The following is a 23,519-nucleotide window of genomic DNA, read 5'->3' on the forward strand; positions in this document are numbered from 1 at the left end:
CACATCTATTCCTTCCTGCAAAGACTGGCTCGCTGAATATACTGCAGCACTGATTCTCTCTGATAAAACACTGTAGTCTTCACTTGTGTACCAATCCCAAACTTAATTACCATGAGCCGAAATGGAAATGAACTCAATTATCACGATATTGCCACATATTTGCCCTCCGGTCTTTTTTGTATCTAATTAAATTAATCTCTGTGGTTTTGCCAACATTTCCCAACTTTGTTTTCACAAAAAGTAATATGGACTAATTGGAAAAATGTAGCAATAATAAAAAGGATTTTTACTTGGTTTATTTGCAACATGATTTTACTGCATTCCTAATAAATGTAGTTAACTGGATTGTTTTGTAACTTCTTCATGTCATCCATCCTGTTTTTGTAGAATCAAAATGAATATTTTGGGGTTTTATTTGAGCATCACAATATGTAACTTATAAATAAGTTCAAGAAATAAAATGAAACAAAGACTTTGCGCTTCATGCAGCATGAAAGTGTCATTCGTTAGACGACATTATTGGTTATGTGAAGGCTGGGTGGGGGTCGATAAAGGAGAGGGTCGGTTCGAGGTTTGATTTTTATTTATATATCCTGTCTGTCACGTCAGAGACCAGTTCTTTCAGACATTTTAGATATGTCACTATTTATTGTTCACAGTACTGGTGTGGAATCAATAAAAATATTTGAGAAGACCTGTTAAACTTCATACCTCCAGTGACGCTGCCTTCAATTTTATATTTCTTCTCTCCACACTAGTTCATTTTCTTTGACACCTATAATTGGTAGACTGCCCCTTTTAAATTTACACAACATTTCTTCATATACTGTACTGTTGAGTAAATGAAAAAAGACAAGAGCTGAATTAAATCGTTTTATTGTTAAACTGTCACATGAATGTCACAGTACAGAGATTAATTTAGGGGGGGTGATTGTGGCTAAGTGGATGGCAGGGCCGTCTTTCAATCAGAGGGTCGGCGGTTTGAACCCCGACTCCGGCTCTGCTAGTTGCATGTCGATGTGTCCTTGAGCAAGACACTTAACCCCAAAATTGCTCCCGTAGCTGTGCCTACAGTGTAGAAATGTGATAGACTCTGAATTGTAAGTCGCTTTGGATAAAAGCATCTGCTAAATGAATGTAAAGTCAAGTATCATGTCAGAATGTAAACATACTGCAGTAACCGTCTACTACATGTGATTCCTGCAACTGTAGAGCCGGTTGATCCTCAGAATGTCGATTTTGGACATTTCGTCTCTCTGCCCGATGGCAACAGAGGAGTCGGGGATGGGAGTTATGGTCTCTTTTCCGTTCTTTCCAAAAGCAGTTCTACAGATTTGGACAATGGGAATCATCAAAAAATATCATTCAACTAGTTTCTATAGGTATATTATAGAATTAGGTTCTCCATTGACACATTTGACAAAGTAACATGCTTTACCTCCCATAGTGCATCACAGAGGTGTAATCATACGGAGTGTTGAGATTATTTGTGATCTTCTTTTGGAAGTTCAATTTAAAATCTGGTACCAAAAAAAAAGAGATGAGTAAATAACTACCAGACTAAGAGATGTATCAATCAATCATAAACGCTAGAGATTCTTACATTTATGGAGGTTATCCCAGTTGATTCTGACATAACCGTCACGGTCGCTGCGATTTTGTTCGTGGTAGAAGCCCAGTGAGTGCAGCAGTTCGTGCTGAATGATGCCACGTTTTATGCAGCCAAACCTCTGCAGCGACACGACCTGCTTGTCTCCAATACGACCCAGTAAAGAGAAACAACTAATGGCAGAGAGAGTGACAGAGAGACAGAGATGGTTAATATGCAACTTGATATCTGATTAATTAATTCACGTAATTTACATCATCAGCGACCCTGTGTGTCCATGCTTAACTAATTAGCTTTAGAACAACAGACAAAAATAGCTCTTGTGACGCTAAACTTGTAGTTTACTGTTCTTGTGTTTTGTTTTTGCTTCTAAAGCTCTTGTTGCGCACCAATGACAAACATTTGGTAGACTAAGGGGAAGAGTGCTGGATTAAAGAAACACTTCCTGTCATACTTAAAAGCAAGAATGATGCTGCCAGATGACCGTTGCGGCTCCAGCTTGTGTCCATAGAATGATTACAGTCATAACCTGAGTTGATTCTGTAAATTTAGGCCATTTTGTGTCTCTTTGTAGTTGTTTTGTGTGTCTTTGTAGCTGCTTTGCATCTCTTTGTGTCTCTTTGTAGCCGTATTGCATCTCTTACTGACACTTCTCTGCAAAGATATATTGAATACTAGAAAGCGCTACACAAAGTATTATAGGAAAACACCAAAAAAAGCCTGATATACTGCTGCCAAACTGGTTTAAATGACTTTACCAATGTTACTGTATTGTAATTAAATGTTGATGTAGCCTCAGTATGCTGTGCAGCTGGGATATGTGTAGATACGTATTCTTACTGTTCACCTTACCCGTAACAGATGTCTCGACTTTTGTATTTTTCCCTTCTCATACAGGAGTGCTTTAGTCATTGACTCACCCAGATTTTGGTTCAATGCTTATGTACGCCCTCTGAGCAGCATGTGGAATGAAGCGAATGCAGGTTTTGTCTTCAAAGTCCTTTATGGCGCTTAAAATCTCATTCCTCTCGGTGTTGTCTAAAATTGTGAATAAAAGTAGCTAATTAGATTCTGTGTGTGAACGAAACACCAGTGTGCAAAATCCTTAATTTCTTAAACTTACCATATTTGGTGCTTATGAGGAAAGGGATATCCACGAACCCGTTAGCAGACTTCTGCCACAGACAGCTATATACTTTATTAATGCACTTCATAGCATTCCTGGTTTTTGGAATCAACACGTCTCCTTCCAGCAGAGTATCCCTGGATCCTATTGGAAGAAAATAAATGAATCATTTTTAAACTAACTGGCAGAAAAATCTGTAAAATCCAGTATGTATGTTTTCTATGACTGAATATAGAAATTGTGCACCAATATTGGGAGAAACTAATGTTCCCACCCTTTCCTTGTAGTATCATGGAAACTCACCATTGTTCATCCTCAAAATAGTTTGGCTTAGGTCCTCCACTAAGATCTCTAAATGGAAGCAAAACAGAAGTCATACAACTCATAACCCTCAGTGATTTACCTGATCGATTTTGTCTTTTAGTGATGTTTGGTTACTTACCATTATCAGTACCATGATCCTGTGGGGAAAAAAAGGAAAAAACAAACCATTTTACTTAATTTTACAGTATTTAAACTCCATCTAATGCATTGATATCGACAAAGATAGACACAGATGATATGGGAAATATGTCACTATTACATACAGTGCATACAAGCTGCTCTACACTAGATTTAGTGAGTTATATCTTACAATGCCCTGCTGAGCACAACAGAGGCCCGAAAGCAGCAGCAGAAAAAGAGAAAACGTTGCTTTGAGATCCATTTTTGTCTGAAGGTGCTGCTTAAGATGTCGCTTCGGAGACGTCGTCTCGCCAGGGGCCCGATGCTGAAGCCCACTCAGGGCTGAGTTTATATGCAGGCTGTCAGCGAGTGTCTGTGTACAGAGATTAGTGGGTAGGTGTTCAATGGGCTCTGTCTTAAACACACAGCTGATGGGAGTGCCTGTTACCTCACAGGGATAATCTTATTCTGGGGGGGGGGGGATTACAGTACAATGACCAAAGGCTGCTGTCGGCTCGCTCAGCATCAGATTTCAGATGGCCTTTTTAACCAGCGGGGAATCCGCGCATGAGATCTGGGCCTGTCCTTAAGTTTTATTCTAAAAATAACAGATACACAGTTTGGAAAATTCCTACTGAGTATTTGCAGGCACTGAAGTGAAGTGATAATGTAGCTAAATAAATAAATAGTAGACTATTCTCATTACTAAATAATAGTTATTTTGCTCCAACATTTTTCAAGGAAAAATAGTATTTGCTAGTTAGAACTTCTCAGTTGTGAGTGTTTGCTGCCTTGCTTTATCATAAATGCTCGTGTGTTAAACATCTTTGGGCTTTGGACCAATTGTCGAACAAAACAAGCAAATCGATGACGTCACCTTGGGCCGTGGGACTATTTTATGACAGTTTTTTTGGTTAATCGAGAAAGTTAGATCTAAAATAAAAGGAGGTTTTCACTAAGTTTTCAGAAGGAGAAGAATAGCAAAAACACATGCTTAGTTTGACCAAAATATGCACCGAAAACTATGAATCCTCAATGAAATCATAGAAGGAATGATTATTACAGTAATGATAATAAGGTGGAGAAAATGGAGTTTTTAAGCAGAAAAAGAGAGATAGAAAGATACTAATAAAGATACTGATAAACATCCTCTGCAGTATCGTTTTTAATTTGTTGATTACATAATGATTAGCTGGCTCTGTAGTTTCTTTCTTACCCCAACACTCTTAATCACTCCATATTTCAATGTCAACATCTTTTTAATTAATTGCGTCAATTTTTAAAAGATGAAAAAAAAAAAAAATAAAACTTTGAATTGAAAGTTTTGAATAGGTTTAAGTGTTTCATTTCTGATTGCCGAGGTCCACCATTCTGAGCGTCTCTTTTGTTGGGAGCTGCTGTGAAGCGACTCCCCACACTGCTGCTTGTGTTTCTCTTCCAGCCAGAACATTTTTATATTTCATTATGCCAAAGAGCAATTTATTTCTCTATTGGAATCAGAACAAACTTTCTTTTTGATCCAAGTACGAGCCCTTAAGAGCTTGATCACCAGTGCTGCAGAAACCATCCGTGCATCTCATCAACAGAAACATGATTTCCTATTAAACCAAACAGCCACTGTGGCCTTTACAACCCTTTAGATTCCACAAAGAGCTTTGCAGATTGCACAGGGTGTGACCTACTTTTATGAGGCCCCATTTAAATTGTGTTGGTTAAATAATAAAAATAATGGCTCAATTAGTGACCGGCGGTAAAGTCCTGGATTCATTATTAAAGCGCTGCTGCTACTGCTGCAGTGATGATCTCAGCTGGAAAGGCCGGGCCACCTTGGCCACCAGACTGTGATCAACAAAATTCCAATTCCAAATTCCAAATCCAGACACGGGTTGTTTAGAAAGATGAGTATTCAGATTTATCGAAGGCCTCGCTAATAAATCATCAGCTTCCAGTGGACTGTCTACTAGAGAAGAGGGATGCTGTCTGGTTTCATAGCGCCATAAACAGCTTTAGGATCCGATTCTGCATGTCAAGGCCGGCAGCTTCAGATGGAGATTCCATCACGGCAACCTTTATATGATGCGGCCCTCCATTGTACATCACAGTAATGTGGCATTTATTATCGGGGAACAAAAATTGCACCGTGTGTGTGTGTGTGTGTGTGTGTGTGTGTGTGTGTGTGTGTGTATCTTAAAGAGAGATGAACTGCAGGTGCTGCCTGTGTGAACTCCCTTCACTGCAAGCATGATAAAGTCCTACGGATTTGTGAATTTAACAATGTTTGCGTCGTGCATTCTGCACATTCATGTGTGTGTGTGTGTGTCCAGTCTGCCTGTGTCTATCCAACTCGGGGTGATTCGCGTTAGTGCACAGGTAATCCAATTTGTGTTTTAGAGACACAAGCACAGCACGAGTAATGCTCAATGATGTATGACCCATCCTTTCAGTTGAGCTTCATTCCTAATGCATCTCCAACTCAGTCTAATGCTATCATTTGTCTTCAAACATTTAAGCAGAGGATAAGCTTCAGAAGAAGGAAAGAAAACATCACTTGTCAGAGTAAAAGTATAGTGTAAGACTTTTCCAGTTATATTTAGTTTTAGTTTTCCCCTTTGGCCGCCAATATTTTTCATTTTGACACGTTCAATGGACTTGAACCTCAACTATGATCCTGCTCGTTTCAACCACACTTCAAAGTCAACAGGGAACTGCATGAGGGCAAGCACTGTTCACCTGGATTTTTAACCACAACTAACAGTAGAAATGTCTTTATATGAAGCACAGCAAAGTCTGGATTTTTTTAAAAGTTGAACATTTAAAAAAAAGGCATGAATTATGAGAGATTAAATCTGGAACTATAACTTGATTGACCGATTGGTAGATCGGTTCATCGTTGAGTCATTTCTTTACAATGTAAGGGATTTGCGTCTTTGTTTTGTCTCTTATGGTAAACTAAACAGAGCTGAAACAAGTAGTCGATTAATTGATTAGTCCATCAAAAATGCTTTCAGTCATTTTCAAACAGAGAAACAACATTCTCTAGTTCCAGCTTCTTCAATGTGTAAAATATTTAGGTTTTAGCTGCTTGGCTGGAGACAAAAAAAGATTCTAAAGGCCAATTCTCACTATTCTATAGACATTAAAGGAACGATGACTCTCACTTCTCATTTCACTGTGACTTCTAGAGCATTAGCAGGTAGATCTGCGTGGTGGGGGGAAGCGGAGCAGATGGGAAGTTTTGGCTCTGTGTTCCCGATCACCAAACAACAGTGATGACGTACCCGATGACTCTCCATTTTTCTCTGACTCTACGTGGGCAGCCAAGGACAACAGTCAATGAGCAATATCAATTTACGTAATGGACTATTAAACAATGTGCTTAACATTTAGAATGGCTGCACTGGTGTTCGGTGGGAGTGCCATGATAACCGCCCTGTGAAATGACACGCATTAGTGTGCTCCGCTGCCTCTCGCTCACTCTCGCTCCTTCTCCTCCTACAGTTGGTTGGCTCGTCCGACACAGGTGCCCCACTTACTCTCCCTGCCCTCGCCTTCAACTCTGCATGTCAAAGTAACAATCGAGTGTGTTGTACACTGCATCCTCTGTGATTTAACTCGTTGTAAGTCTTCAACTGAGCCATATAATTCCTCTGTCATTTCCTCTCTGGCTGGCTAATTTCTCATCTAATCTGCTTCTTTTTTTTTTACAGCGTTAGTAACTCGGAGTAATGACAGAATCTTTAGCGGCTTTCTAAAAAGTAGCTCTTCGTCCCTCTTTGTCCCTCTCTCTCTCTCTTCTCCATGCTGAAGTCAATCAGTGAAGGTAAACAGCTTGTTCACACTGATTGACATTCATACAAACCGGGACAAATATATTGAATATGAACACCGTCTTAATCGGTGTGAACTACCAGACTTGTAAGAGCCACGCAAATAGCAAATTAAATCAGGTGTATTATTGTAGTAATGCAATTGATTAAGCCACAATGCAGTTGAACAGTCCATTCAGGGAATGAATGTGTTTGATGGAATAGGTGTCAAGTGCTTTAGAAGGCAGATTTGAAAATTATACCATAAAAGGTCTTTATGCTGAGAGAAATGGCAGTTAAGAGAACTTCTGGTCCAGTTGAACAGATAGTATATTCGACATAATGATTCCAAAGAGTTGTTGTTTTATAGATTGTTTTGTTTTTCAGATTTAAATTCACAGAACTCCATGTCATCATACTTAAGCATCCCGCCCAGGTCAGTCTTTAGATTGGTTGCCACGAACCCAATATATGACTTGCTCAAGAGTATCTCAGAAATGTCTTTTTTATTTGAGGGCAGAGTGGGACTCATCACTTTGCCCTCTCGCGTTTCCTCAGCCCTGTCTAGAACTGATGACGTTAGAGAAGAGGTTGCACGCCCATTTCCCCACCTCCAGGCTACAGCCACTGATATAGAACTCTTCTGTTTGCAGAACAATATAAATTATATCATTATTTCAATATGTAGAACACTTAAATAAATACAAAAGGCATCTGCAGACAGTGTTGATTTTAAAGTCAACTGCCTTTTGTGTTGTGAAGAATTTGGTATTGTAACTAACATAACATTACCATATATAAGCCCTTTGTTTCTATTTGCAATAGGTTAACTGGTATTAGTGTGTTGCTGTTTATATGGCTTCTCTTTTCACCGGTCACACCCAGGCTAATGGGTGGCTACTGTTGGCGCACAGTTTATTGTATCAGATTAGACAACACTGGGCTCTTATCTGTCTAGTCAGGTTTAACACATTATGTGGAGAGTAAAGTACCGGAGGTAACGGGGAAACACCAGCACGGTATGAAAGACATTCTTTGAATATAAGATCAAGAGGTCTGTTCTTGTAAAAAGCACCACGGCACGCTTTAATGGATCGGCACTTCAAGTCATGAGTTGCTTTAAGTCAAACTGCACTTGATAGCAGCTCTAACTGATCATTCAAGACCGATTACAGTCATTTTGACCTAAATTATTATACCTAGTTTTGAACCTTGTATACGGGAAAAATACGGGATGGGACAAAATAGCTTATGTAATGACAGGAACTCAATTCAATCTTTAATGCATACATGTCAGTAGTGGAAGAATAATTTCACACTGTCATTTTTATTTTTATATCTTTTTTTCTTCTTTCTCTTAATCTTCTTCTCCTTCTCTGCTTCCTTCACCTCCTTTTTTAAATTCCCTAGTCAGTGCATACGAGCTAACTTACTTACATTTTTCACCCAAATGTAGAAAATCCCCTAATGAGGCTTTAGGCACTTCTGTTCTTCATCTTCGTCGTTCCGCTGAGCTGTATTTAACAGCACATGGAATAAGCCCCCTTCAGTTAACAAGACTCAGTGGAAAAATTCAAATTCATTAAATCTCAAAAACTCTCAGACCAAAATTAATTTGCACAAGACTACAACAGTTTGTATTTTGTTTAAGTAACAGTACGTGCCCGGCCAATTGGTTTAGATTTTTGGTGAAGTGCTGCAGTGGAGCTAACTTGAATTAAACATTTCCGGGGTCTGTGCTGCTGATGTAGACCTGTAGCCCTCGCTTCCAAGAGCGCAGCTCAGCAAGAGATCTCTAAAAGCCATTTCCTGCCTGGCTTAGAATAATGAGGTGTTAGAGCCTGCTGGCAGGACTTAGCCACACACCTTCCCAATGGAAAAGTTATGGACTTTATACACACACACACACACACACTCACACACTCACTCACTCACTCAAAGACATGGACATATGCCCCCTGGAGGTGTTACAGATAGCTGCATTTTGCAAACCCAGCCAGCAGGCAGCACTGTCAGCCATCCTGCACTGTGGGCTTTGATAGGACAATCAGTTCAGTCTGGAGTTGCCGCAGCCAATCATCAGACAGTTTCTTGGCGCAAGCACCCAATCTTCAGAGGGTTCCCAGATACTCTATCCTCAGTGAGCTCTTGCTGGCTCGCTGCTAGCCAACCATAAAGAAAGCTGGTGCCTTGCATCAGCCAATCGTGTGAGTGTTGGCCAGAGTGAAGCCTATCGACAGAGAACTGCTGCATGTTTGCAGCCAACATGGACTTTATCCTTCCCTACAGATGTCCGATTAGTGTTGTTTAGGGAAATCTAACTGCCACAACAGGCCCACTATGCCAATGTGGCAGCATGAATGGGCAGACCGGTAGAATGGGATAGGAGAAACCCACAAAAGCTTACTTAACTGTAACACTGTGTTACTCTGTCAGCGGGTGTTTTCTAGAGGGTTGTAGCATTGTTGGGTAGGCAAAGTATAGATTCACACCTCTGCTTGATGACCTTTCTTAACAGTACCATGAGCTAGCAGGCACTGCTTAGCTGTGGAGGTCTTTCTTTAATGAGGTTCTAAATTTACCAGCATGTACTCGTAAAGGCCTGCAGGTTTATTCCTCATAAACCTGCACCGGCGAGGACGTGTTCAATGATCTCTGGTCACGGTCAGTTTAATGGGCTTATAACACATGTCTGCGCCTTCAATTGACATAAGCATTAGATCAGATTAGAGTACAGAGGCTTTAGGACTGCTCAAGCTTTCTGTTTCCACTGGAGAATGCAGTCAGTATTTTTATGTTGCAGCGCTCATCACTTGCAGCAGCAGAAAGTGCTAACTGCACCTGACATCTCTGCCCATTCCAGAGGTAAATAAGCAATTTCCAATTACGCAGACTTTACATTCCCTGCTCTTCCCTGCTTTTACGACACACTTTAAGACAAACTTGGCAGATATTTTTTCCTGTAGCTCTTTGTAGCTTCACACATCTTTTCCTGCACAGTATTCGATTGTATTATCTTTGATGTACAAAGCTCTGAAAATAAGATGCTAGTTCAAGCCAGAGAATGTTTTAAATTATTCTCGTAAAAAGATGTTGAAATATTGTTTTACTCCATAATATTATGGTGCAAAAGCATAAGGATTAAAGCTAATACACACCATTTTCTCAGGAGACACACATTCTCCTTCTCTGTTTTGGCAGTGCTGGTGGTTGAAGTGAATAATATTCTATAAAATCATGATTATTCTTCTAGTCTTGGAGAAATAGTGTTTCAAACACTTTTTTGCTTCCTGGCAGTGCTGAGAAGTCGTACAGTATGCGTGCCAGCAAACTTTATATGAAGATGACTGTACATAAATGATACGTAGATGAATGACAGGTGGCTATACCCACAACTATTACTAAATAAAATCAAATACTTTTCTCTCATAGTAAATGCATTATTTAGTATTCAGAATGTAAGAAAAAAAGTGTGAACTGTTAAACCTGCCGAATTGCTTGTTTTGTCTGAGTAAAAGTTCAAGCTATTTAATATCTCAGAAGATCAAGAGAAACACCAAATATTCAAACTGAGAAGAAACAGCAAATGTTTGCCATTTTTGCCTGATTATCAAATTTGTTGCTGATTAATTTCCTGTTAATTGACAATAGCTACTTTAAATCTTGAGTAGTACAACTAATGTCACATAAAAATAAGCCTTCAGTGTTACTTCAGGTAATGTATACTTGTTTGGTTCTTGTTGGTGTGATGCCTACATTAGTAGGCAGCAGCTGATTTTTTCTACTCTCCCTGCATGGCAACCGCTGTATGCTTCAGCACCATGGACAGCGATGGCACCGTCACGGCACTGCTGCGAGCCAGACAACCACGGCGCGTCTGATAGTCTGCGCCGTTACCTTCACACGTCCGGTCTGGTGCGGAACCAAGCGATACATCAGATGAAACCGGGTGCTCGTTTGTGTCATTTCCTCAAGATGGTTTGCATGACATAAAGCTTGCATGAACATAATGGATGCAGCTGTATGCAGTCAAGCTCCATAACCCCCTGCTGTAGAGCGCCGTAATGTGGGAGCAAAGATGAATCTGTCCTCTAAATCTCCCCACCTTCACCCACCACAGTCATCTCTCCTCTCTCTCCATCTCAGCAGGGCTTTGGCAGTTTCACACTGGCCTACTTTTAGACTAACAGTGTGTGTGTGTGTGTGTGTGTGTGTGTGTGTGTGTGTGTGTGTGTAGGAGTATGTGTTTGTATGATTGTGTGTGCATGTATGTTTCCTATAAATAGCCCCTCTGAGCACCACAGCTGTGCACGGTTTGTTTTGTGCTCTTACAGTGTCCCGTGTCCGTCGAGTGATGGAACAAACAAGCTGGTCTGCTGTGTTAATGAGCTATCTCAACCACCCAATTGACAGTAGGCTTCAGTTTGTCCCTTTGTGTCACACAAAGACCACCTGATGTCTCTCTTGATTGTAATATTCATTGTCTCTCTTTTCTGCTGTGCTGGACAGACATGTTGTGTTTTTCTGTGATGCTGCAGTCTCGTATGAACGTGTGTGTGTGTGTGTTTATTTTCAAGCCTGTGTATATCCGGCTTTGCACTATCGGCACAGATGACACAGACTCTCATTTACAACAACAGTGTAGGCCGAGGAGTGCATGCGAGTGCATTACAGTGTGTAATCAATACGCTCTGACAACCCCTGATGTAATAGTATGCATGTGCTGCTGGCACACCATTTCTAGCTCTTCCGCACATGGATGACCCCGTGGATGAGTTGCTTCTCAATTATACAGTAGGATGGGCTGGGTGTAATGTAAGCGTACGCTGTCCAAATTGTAAGGAATGAGGAAAAGCATACAAATTAATTTATCGTGTGACAACTTTGGCAATGGACCATGTTTACGAAATTTCAAGGTTACAAAAATCCATTCACACTGACACAACCAATGCTCTTCATCAGCACCGAGAAGATACAGCCAATACTGTTTTTAACCATAAAATACTGATTTAGTATAAGTGGGTCTGCTCAGCTGGGGTACAAAAGGGGGAAGAAAAGATCGAAGCTCTCTAATGCCTACTATATGACAAGGACGCAACAAGCTGACTTTTCCAGTCACGATACAGATAACGATACCTGCGCCAATACAGAGTACCGATCCCATACCAGTGTTTAGTTAATAAGCTCTATGCCTCACTGTGTGGGAGGGACTGAGATCATTCTTTTATGAGATAGGCAACATCAAGCTTGACTTAAACATTGCTGTCTGAACTGAACTGATCTGAGCTGTCTGATCTGAACTTACTTTCTGTAAAACAGAAAGTAAGAAATAAAAACATAGATATTAATGTTTGAATTGTTATTTATTCAAATAATGGTATCAGATGACAGATTGGCCCGTAGTCACTGACCGCCGATCCAGCGATTTGAGTCGGTATCGGACTGATATCTGATATCGGCATCTGTATCGCTGCATCGCTGCTATATGTTCTCTATAGATTTACCATAGGACTGACAACGTGAGAGTACATTTTGGTTGGGTCGTGCACTATGCTACTTTCCTAAAGCTGCACAAATCAATACCTTTACATAAGCTATGGATCAAATTATGTGTAACGTGAAAGGATCCCTTTAGGAGTTGGTGGAGACCAAAACAGAGCTTAAAGGAGAGTTAACTAACTACATCCTAATATTACAATGGCGTGTTTAAAACGTGTTCCACCACCTCAAGGTGGCCAAAAATACAAATATTGCTGATTTGAAGATAAAGAAATAACATAATATTCTTCTTACAAATGAAAAACTGACATTACTGAGTCAATTGGCGTCCTGCTTCCTCTGTGCTCTGGCGACTGTTAACATTATGTTTCCGTACGTACAGTCTGAATATAAATCGAGAAGAAGTCTTGGTGAGTCAGACCACAGCATATAAACGGTCCGTCAGCTGTTATGTTTGTCATAATTCTTTGATTAAGCCGTGATGTGTATGAAAATGTCGTGTCTTGTGTTAACTGTGATGGCCTGAAACAGAAATGTGCTTAGATTCATTAGTTCAAGTTCATTATCGCTCATCAAAAAGAGAGCTTGTATGTGACAGTGGTGTTTATTAACAATGAGTGACCAGTTAGACCAAATTTTTTTTTTTTCAAAACTCTGCATTTTTTTGCAATATCTAATATGTCTGTGTTGTCCTTATTTAAGCAGCTCAATGCAGCTTGTTTTAGTGTTATCTCTAAGCGTTTTTATGTTGGCATTGTGCAGCTTTATCGTTCAGCTGAAATTAACTCCCCCCCCCAGTCCCTTTATCAGTGCTCCTGCTGCAGAATCGATAATGAGTTTGGTTTGATAACAAAAACAATTATTTTTAAAATTGTAACGGTATGCATATTGCATGTCTTTTTCTCCTTCTGTTGCTCTCTCTCTGGCTCTCCCACTCTGAGAAGGTGATTACGGAGCCAGAAAACTAGCAGGCGATGGTTAGTGGTCCTGAGGGGTTGGTCTGAGGACATTAAGCCCACAGCGACAACGAGCCCCAGCTGTTGGCATTTTTTTTTTCACATTCATTTGTTTGTCAAATTTAGAGTCTCTACTAATGCCAAGCACCTCCTCTGCCACTCGGGCACTCCAGAACCGTGGTGACAAGGCTGCTTTTAGCCAAATCCAATTTAATCTCCATTGGCGGTAGTGGATAAAGCTGTCTCAATTTCCCCCAACTGAGGCCAAGGAAGGCCAGTCACTCCAGTCGGAGCTGCACATTCAACACGCACAATGCCCACACAAACACACACACATATGCAGACTGGAGATGAAGAGAGAGCACTAAAGTAACAATCTAAAATGCACAACTATATGTGCAGAGGCAGTCTCTTGTTCTCCTCCCCTCTCCTACCTTTTCTCTCCCTGTCGTGTGTTTCTGCAGAGGGGGGGAATGATGTCACTGTTATGGAAATGAGATAATGAAATGAAAAAGAGAGGCACGTCTGAGACTCCAGCTCCTAGCCTGCAGCTCTTCTGCTTCCTTTTTCCCTAAAAAAATTGTATAGTTATCAAGAAACGTGTGTGTGTGTGTGTGTGTGTGTGTGCCTGCAGATGGTTGGGAGGGGTGCAGGGGGGGGTGACACTACAGCCTGAAATGCACATTTATGCAAATGCCATAACTTAACCCACAGGTTTGTGGCAACATTTGCTCGACATTTGCAACAACGCTGTTTAATCACAAGTGCTTGTCGAGCAAACAAACGAGTGATTTCAGAATAACTCTGCATTAGTTTGACTGCGCGGATCCACTCAATATTTAGCATTGATTTTCCCCTGCACTGTGTTGCACTTCTCACACTCTGTGAGTGGCAGATGTGCTTCGTATGCCGATGCCAATTCCCCAACCGGCAGAAAAAAAACGAAGAAAAAAAAAAACAAGATCTAAAAAATAATTAACATCCAAATGTGCAGAAATTCGCTCCCAAGTTACCTTTGCTTTGCTTCTCAACACACATGACCACTCACTCTTTTAACATATTGTTTTGCTCCGGAGGGATATGAGGAGTAGAAGAAGGTGCTTTAGAAAAGTTTGTTATTGATTAATTGTCCTTAAACATTTACTTGTAGCTCTTTAATGGAGTGTTGAAGGATGTCTGTGACTATCCAAACAGATGTTTTAGCGGACTGCTGGGAGTTGATGTACTTTTCACTCCTAATTTTAAGTACATTACGCTGATTATACTTCTGTGCTTTTGCATAGAGGCACCCTGTGGAGGTATGGAGCAACGTTTTTGAAGTGTGGGTTTTGTTTGTATCGTGTAAGTGCATTTTACAGCGTGTCGTATTGTTGATTGAACGTCGGTGAGGGAAAAAGCGCCAAGAAACGTAGAATAGAAGAACAATGCCGGCAAGCAAACATCGATGTTAACATTGTACAATTTCAAATGAATGTAAACACAACCTTTGTTTGTTTTCAAGAAAACTCCACATGGTACCTATTGAGTATAATTGCAGGATGTTTGTTTGTAGCAGTTTGTGGAGTATTTCTACTTTCATGTATATAAAAGATCTGAATGCCCTTCCACCACTGAGAAATCATTTGAAACCCAGTCTAGAGCATCATATCTATTTTATGTGGAGTAAAAAAGATGTTGCATTGGAAAAAAGGCCACTTGAATACAATGAACAGAAGGTGTTTTTGCTTGTAACATGTAAAAAAAGCTGCCAATGCAACAAGTTATAATTGGCTTGGTAAGAGTTCTTGAAATAAGATGTAATATGTAGGCCTTTAAAGATAAAAAGAGGTCTTGAAAGTAAACATTTTGAGCTATATTCCACTGGTATTAGGAAGTGTTATGTGTCCCAATGAGCCTGTGATGTAAACTTAAGATATTCAGGATGCATTGTCGAAAACAAAGTCTCTACATTTCACTGAAATGTTACTTAATATTTTGACTGACAATTAGACAAATGTACTTCAAAAATTCACATAGCACAAATAGAACTAATCGATGAATGACTCTGTCAGTGTGTGTGTTAGTACGTTCTTATTGACCCACAAACAGCCTGAACATTTAGAAGACGTTACACCGTCACACCATAACGTTTCCAGTGAATAAGACAGAATCCTGATCCCCACAATCAGCTTGTATGTGATGTAGTTCAGATACTAAGGGCTATTCAAAGCTTTGTCTATCACCCATATCTCCTCCACCAGGACATCTTTTATCTCAAACCTGTCAGCGCTTTGACGTCTCACTTTGTGCTACCCCAAGTCCCAGTGCATTAATGTCTCATTATCCATCGTTGGATGTCTTTTCTGAAAACACTATGAGTAGTTACTGCCAGTATATCAAGTGGCTTTCATGAAAAGTAAACCAACAGAAAATGATGTAGTAATGACAGTGATTGTGTCTCATGCTTTGGGCCAAGTGAGCTGAGGTCTTAGCTGATATGTGTGACTCTCCGAGAACATTATGGCGCTCATTATGTATGCTTAAAGAGAGTGTTATTTGCTTTCGTCGCTGTGAGCTTAGTGTTGTCTGCATAAAGAACACGTGTGTGTTTATGTGTGTGCGGCTGCGGCAGTAGCTGCTATAGCAGTTAAAGATCATTAATTACGGGTGTCTCCCTACTTTCCTCCAGGGCTGATGGTGTGCTGCGGAGATACTGGCTCATTGGAGTAAATGGCATTAGTACTTTGTTCGGTGCGTGCCCTGGGGCCTTGTTTCCGAGCCCTTTTTTTGTTTCAAGTGGCAGCCTTGCGTGAAGCTCCCTTACACTGAGCCTATTTCTCAAGCCCTTATCCGCCCCTATGGAGTTCACCACCAGTGTATTCATCTCTGAATGGAGAGAGGGAAGACAAGGAGGGGTGAGAGCAGGAGCGGTCCAACGCGGCTTTATGAGTAGCCAGTTAGCGTTTCGCATCAGTGTTCATCAATCTGCGTGCAGCGGCGAGCACGGCGAGGCAATAAGCTGAGTGAGACAAACAGCGCGGTTGGTAACGGGGGAGGGATGGGTGGTTAGTGCGTGGCTAAGGACACACTCCTGCTGAGACTCCCAATGCAGCGGTAGGGAGGAGTGTCGCCACACTCATTAGCATCGCAGCCTGGATAGAGGTAGAACTGAGTCTGCTGCCAACGCTGAGTCTGCTGAGAGAAGCCCACACAGGAAGCTGCTCCTCCAACATGAAAGGCACACTGCAGTCAGTAACTCCTTGTGATTTCAGCTTGATTTTTTTTTTTTTTTTTTTTTTTTTTTTTCACCAATTTGTAGTCCTCCTCCTAATCATATCCCGTATCCGCTCTCTAAATCATCTCATCCCAAACCTCTTCACTAATCATGTAAGTTGAAGAGGAATAAATGCTTAACAGATGCTAATATTGTCAGGGGTCGGTTACATGCGACTGCGCTTTCACAGCTCTTTGGAACTGAGTTTTTTTGGGGGCGCTTCACCGAAGATGACTCATTTCTCCGTTCTGTTTTAACCCCCACTGCTTGTGCCCCGCTGCATGTTGGGCTGTGGAGGGATTGCAATGTCCTTACAGTCTCTCAAGGGTCAGCTATTAGGGAGAGAAACACCAGTGCAGTAACTACAGCTGTGGGTTTTTCTGCCCTGATCTTGTGCTGCAGTATGTGCTGCTGGATACTGAGCTGTTATTGTCCACATCACAGATTCTGGCATTTTGATATCCTTGATTGTATTACATAAGGAAATGATGTGCTCAAATAAATGTGCTAAATGACGAGTTCTGTTCCAAAATAAGAGAGTCACTTATTTAAACATAGACGCCTACTCTCCAGATGTTCTAATGACAGTTGAGAATATAATATGTTGATATTGAAATCTTGTATCAAAATGATATTAAAGTCACGTTAAGACATTTAGCTCAAATATGATCACGTTTTTGAGTCATGGCTGATTCATTTGAGAGAATGTTCTTCATGTACATGTGTAAGGTTTTGTAATGAAACCCTTCTGGCGTGTAATTAGACTGAGTTATAAATCCGTCCTGATACGTATCTCCCCACAGCGAGGGAGTGGGGAGGATGAGGAATGAGATAAATTAGTTGTTTTGCAGCCAACCATCAATCGTTCACAGTTGGTCATCAACTTGACACTGCATTTGAATCATTTCTGATTACGCGAGGTAATTTGGTTAAGATGCAAAGTGAGTGTCACTTTGCATCAGAGTGGAGTGATACTGATTGGTTACTGCTTTTGTCATAACTACTGAATCTATTTCCTCCCAACTGTAATTAAGATGGCGGGGCTGGGGCCAAGGTGCTCCAGAGAAGGTCTGCAAGTATCGCAGAGGGTCACAAGGTCAAATATTGATTTAAAATGACTTAATTAATGAGTGTGATCAGTTTAATTTGTGTTATTTTTCTTTCAATAAGAAAAATCTAAGAGCCAATCGAAATGCAAGGGCCTGTGTAGCAGTTCTTGTTGCGCTACCAAGTTACGTAAATACATAGATAAATACAGTAGAAGTGTTTCATCTTTGTTAGTGCAAATTTAAAAAAGAAACAACTCATACGTATGGCTCTTAATAAAACACTGTTATCCTTTAGGTAGCAGTACTTATAAAATGGGGTGTTGTACGTTTTTTATTGTCAGGATTTTGTGATACTTTTCTAGTATCGTTAAACGTGCAACATTAGTCAGAAATGGAGTGAAAAACAACCCAAAACGACTTAAATACTTTCGATTACATCACAGTAAGTCGTGTGAGCAGCGCAGCGATCTAATGGCTTTGAAAGTGTAGTGGGAACTCAGTCCAACTGATCACACTTGACGGATATAGGACTTGCTCAAGATTAAAAAAGAGAAATAGAACACCATTGTTAAAACATGTTTGAGAACACACTCTGCTGCACGAGCGCCATCAGTACGTGTCTGTGAAAGTGCGACTCTCACAACTTACTTCAAATGACAACTAAGCAGGCAGTGAATCATTTTCCACAAGTAGCTTCCCTCGACTTTGTATTTGACGTTCTAGCAATATTTGAAAAGCTAAACCAAACTGAATGCTATAAAACAAAAGAAATGGCAATTCTTTTTCTATTTTTTCTTGTGCTAACATCTCTGGTTTGTTGTTCGCTGTACAAACGTGGCCACGACGCTTTGAAGACTTTTCTTTCCCCCGAGTGGGACGACCTCTTAATCAATACACAATCTGTTGTGCTAAACCGCTCATTCCGTCAGAGATGATCAGAATGCTAACACGCTTTGTTCTTTTTCCCTCCGCAGCGCCTCCGACCGTCCGCATCATACACTCGGGGCATGCTTGTAATGTTGAAGAGGAGAGGCACACGGAGAGGGTCTACACCATCAGAGAGGGAGAGACCCTGGAGCTCACCTGTCTGGTGACGGGGCATCCTCGACCACAGGTGAGGAGCAGGACAAAAGTAGCCACACAAGGGACTCATGGGACAAGACTATCCTTCCTGTCCGTTTCTCCTCTCCTCACTCACCTTCATCAGCTTTCTTTTCATTCTTTATTAGAACCATTGAGTGGCACACGAGGTACCTCTGCACGGAAACCAGCTGAGGAGTTCAGTCCTTTAATTATTGATGGTTTGGGGTGCATTGTGCACCTGCATGTTGATAATGAAAGCTTCCAAATCTAATTAGAATGCAGAAACAAAACAGCCGGAACATCTGCCAAAACAAAAAGTCTAACGAGTGAAAGCAGGCCACAGTGAAAAGACGCTCGATCATGTGAATGCACACGGGTCCTCGACATCTGAGAGACCGCTTTTTCTTTCTTTTCAAGTTCTTTTATTTACTGTTGAGATCTGAACTAATTTAAAAAGTCTTCCACCTTTTTCCAAAGGAAATGGGCCGTTGATTTGTTCTTTTAGTTATTCTTTTCTCATCCAGATCATAGAAGTAAGTGCATGAAAAATATGTTCAGAAAAGTAAGATAAAGGCAGAAACAAGATTTCATCTACTTGCTTCGACTAAATACCAACTAACGCAGGTATAAATGTCAGCTCTGCCACAAATGACCCGACCATCACATTTTGTTCTCACTTAATCTGGACAGGATTTGCTCACACTAACCTTTCCAACATTTATCGAATGTTGTTTCCAATTTGCTCGATAACAAAGAAGGTAGCCGGAATTCAGCACTATCTCTGGACCGAACTGAGCTCATTTACATTAATTACTATAATTCCCCTTTTGATCAATGGACGGGGCCTTTTGTTTGTACACTCCACCCCTCTGGATGCCAAAGCAGAAGAGCGTATTGATTTTTATATTTCACTTGAAAAGGTGAGGCCTCTTAAATTAGCGAGACGTTCAGGCACACCATTCACCTCCCCTACTCGTCAGATGGGGGGGGGGGGACATCTTCGCAACTCATCATCTCTGTCTTTTCCTCTTAATTAGAATTTCTGAAAACCAGAGCAGAGTGAGGGGGAGGGGGAGGGGGCGGGAGATCAAAAGCCCTGCACGGCTGTGGCAGGAGAGGCAGGATCTCCTTTGAAACAGAGTCATTATGAGACTCGCACAGTTCCCCTGGCACAGCGGTTCTCGGCTGTGTCTCCCCGGACTATGGGATGTGTCAGCTTTTCCCCCCTCTGGTAGTGGCATGGGACCGGGGGAGGCGCACACTCATACTGAGTAGTTTCGGAAGCAGGCGAGGTTATCTGGGGTGGCGGTGGACCCACGGCTGGTTTTGTGATGTTGGTCGAAGAACACGAGGGCTTTGCGACCTCATCGGAAACACACTGGCGAGTTAATAACGGCTCGTCTTTTCATTCCAGTTAAATAGTAATTCTCAGACCATGTTCTGAGTCTTTCTTTGCCCCAAAGTTCCGCATTTAATTGAGTTGAGTTTCCTCATCTTTCGAGAGCATATGTGGGGGGAAAAAAGTAATCAGTGCTCTTTGCAAAGGTTATTTCATGTCCTGTCTTGATTAATGACATGGGCACACGTTTGGTTTTGCCTTTGGCAGGGACTCTTTTGTCAGACTGTATAAACAATTGTGTGTGTGTCTCTCTATTTGTTGTTGTAAGTCATGTGCATGCATGAACATACACATACTGTATGTACAATCACATAGGCCTTGATAAAGCAAAATGTTTGCAAGATGTTTTTACTTGTAAACTTCCTCAAAGCAGGACTTGTATCATACTGTGCACATTTTAGTTTCTGATTTTCTTATGTCAACGATCATTCTTATTAGCTAAGATGTTACAGACACATTTGTTCCCCTGTAAAAAAGACACTGATGTCCTCCATCTTTTGCTTTTGGCATACAACTATAAGAATGAATATGAATTCGCTCATGCATACATTTTGGGCTCTGTTTAGCACTCCGTCAGCGCTTCACTCTGACCACGCTGTTCAAAACACATTTGTTCCTACGCGGCCGTGATCTGGGTTGAGTAGAGAAAATGCCACGCGTGATGAACAGTAAAAGATTCTGGGCCCTAGAACCCCCCCCCCCCCACCACCCCTAGAGACGCATCAGATTAATGGGAAAGTAGTTTCTCTGGTCTGTGAAATCATTTTTCAATTTTGTTTTCTTAAAGAACTTCCATACCAACAATAACTTAAACCACTCTCTCCATCTGCACCACGATATCACAGGGGGCCAAGTCACACTACTCGATCACTGTAAGTAGCTTCAATTAGTTCTGCATTAGCAAATCAGAAAATTGCTTTCTCCATCATTACTGTCCAGTTTCCCGTCTCTTTCCCTGACTTTGAGATACTGCAAAAGCTCCCATGATGATACATAGACGGAGGGGTGTTGTGCCAAGTACAACATCAGCACCACAAAGGACCAACCACAGAGTAAATGGGGCCACACTTGGCAATTTCGCCACTGTTTAATTCTTCGCGTGTCTATCAATATGCACACTTCTTAAATTGCATAGACGCCCCTCAGGCCCTCCCGCTGATGGAGTTTCTGGATTGTGTCCAACCAGGCAGCAGCAGCAGCTTCCTCACAGTGGGCCTCGCTGTCAGCCCCGTGCACATCTGCCCACTCACCTCGGAGGAAGAAAAAAAACACAGAGGCTTTCTAATAATAAAAGCATACATGCATCCAACCTCACACACAATGGCACACGCACACACTCAACACTTGTCTGCCTTCCCATTTAATTGTCAAATAAATATATGTTCCTGTCAGTCACCGGTACACCGTATAATATGTGCTTTTCTTCCGCTGTGCCTCGTGGGTTTGGCATTTCAAGGTGTTACTGAAGGCTGTGCAGGAAGACTGGGACTGCTGGCATCTGGCAGGCTCAGGGGGCAATGAAGTTAAATTGTCATGGGTCTCTGGTGCAGAGGTCACTGGAAGGATTTGTGGAACTTGAATCTCCGAGGAGAAGAATAAAACAGAAAATCGTAGATGTGGCCAGTGCTTTTCCTGCTCGCACTCACACAGAGCAAGTCCATGTTCTTGATCTGTCGCTTCCTTCTGTGTATTGCTGAAAAAAAAGAAGTACATCAACAGAGAATTAATCCACAACAGTATTGATAATCAATGAACTGTTCATCAAACAACAAAACAAGAAGTATAGCCATGGTAGTAGTGGCTGTGAGCTAAATGCTAACATGTGGATGTTGAGCGGGTCACTCGTGATGAGCATTTTTCACTTTTTTGGGACATATTTGAGATTAAAGGATTAATTGTTTCGGGGTCAAATGTATAGACACAATCAAATATACTGTAAATACACGCAAAACGTTTGAAAAAATCGTATTCGATGGCCGCGCCTCTCCAAACTCTATATCTATAAAACACTAACATGTCCCGTCTGTTTCTCTACCATCGCCCTCCATCTGGTGCTGTAACGATTCAGCGGTTAATCAATTGGTCGATGAACATGAAGTTAATCTACTGCAATTTTGATATCCGAGTCACTCACTCAGCAGAATTGCCGAGCTTTAGCCGACTACGGCTTCTCACATGTGAAGATCTGCTGTTTTTCTCTGTTTTACATCAATATAAATTGAATCAATGCAATTTGAAGATGTCCCCTGAGGTTTCTGGAAACGTAATGAGGATGTTTCACTGTTTTCTTGACATTTAATAGATGTAAGGATTAAACAATTAATCAGACAATTAATGAATCATCAATACTGAAAATAAGTATTACACTCAGCCCTGCCTCCATTGAATATACGTATAAAGATAAACCCTCTCCCCATGGTATGTCTTTATCACTATCTCACTCTCTTTGTCTCTGTATCAGAACACCGCATATACAGTATACAGCTTCATCTGTTCATACTTTCATGGTCACCGTCCTCCAGCTTCTTTCATTGTCTTTGATGCCGTGAACAGACATCAAAGAGTCCCATGATGATGAAGCCATCTGCCCCCTCGCTCCCCCGGCCCTGGCCTCCATCCATTGTGTCCACACTACTTTGTTTGAGTACCAGGCTCCCTCCAATAGCCAGCAACACCACACTGCAAACACCTTTTTTTTTTGGTTTCAATTATTGGCTGGCCAGATTCAACTCGCAGCGCCACGGGTCAGCGATTACAAATAGGCTGACCTCGGGCCTTGGGACATTTCGCTTTACACAGACCAATTGGAGTATGTGATCTGTTTTGGATGCTCCCATGACAGTTAGCCTACAGTGCCGGTGTCTTTAGCAGATGGTGCTTTTTTTTTTTTAAACTTTCTATTTTTTGCCATGCAAACTGCAGTATCGTAGGGAGCACCGTAGAGCTTCCCCTTGAACTACACCCTGTCCAAATGCACCCGCAGTCATACTCTGTTGTCTTTAAAGTGACTTTAACTGCAGCAAACATACCATAAGTAGTTCAACACCAAAGCAAATGTTGATGATTTTTATTTTGATATCAAAGACCATTGTAGTTTGTTTCATATTGTCATCCAGTTTTGTTTCTTTACAAGGTACAGTACTTTCTAATTTAGACCTGACCTAGAGTCTTTGCACTCACAATGTGTGATTTGGACCCCCTGTTGCTTCCACTGATCGCTTGATTGTCATGCTCAGCCACACTTGGCTTCACCACTGAGCGGCACAGTCCGCCATCAGCACCGGAAAACAAAAGA

At 41.3% G+C, this 23,519-nt stretch overlaps 1 protein-coding gene across 4 annotated transcripts in view; it reads left to right on the top strand.

Moving 5' to 3' along the window:
• Positions 1-23,519, top strand: part of mdga2a (MAM domain containing glycosylphosphatidylinositol anchor 2a) — a 156,691-nt gene that overhangs the window by 31,860 nt on the left and 101,312 nt on the right. For all 4 annotated transcript variants that reach the window (XM_031865979.1, XM_031865981.1, XM_031865980.1 and 1 more), the window contains exon 2: positions 18,717-18,856. In XM_031865979.1, the coding sequence (XP_031721839.1) occupies positions 18,717-18,856 (140 nt within the window). The remainder of the gene's footprint in view (positions 1-18,716; positions 18,857-23,519) is intronic.

This window comes from Anarrhichthys ocellatus, unplaced genomic scaffold, assembly GCF_004355925.1.
Source record: "Anarrhichthys ocellatus isolate YVR2014 unplaced genomic scaffold, GSC_Weel_1.0 scaffold34, whole genome shotgun sequence".
In the NCBI taxonomy this organism is placed as follows: Eukaryota; Metazoa; Chordata; class Actinopteri; order Perciformes; family Anarhichadidae; genus Anarrhichthys; species Anarrhichthys ocellatus.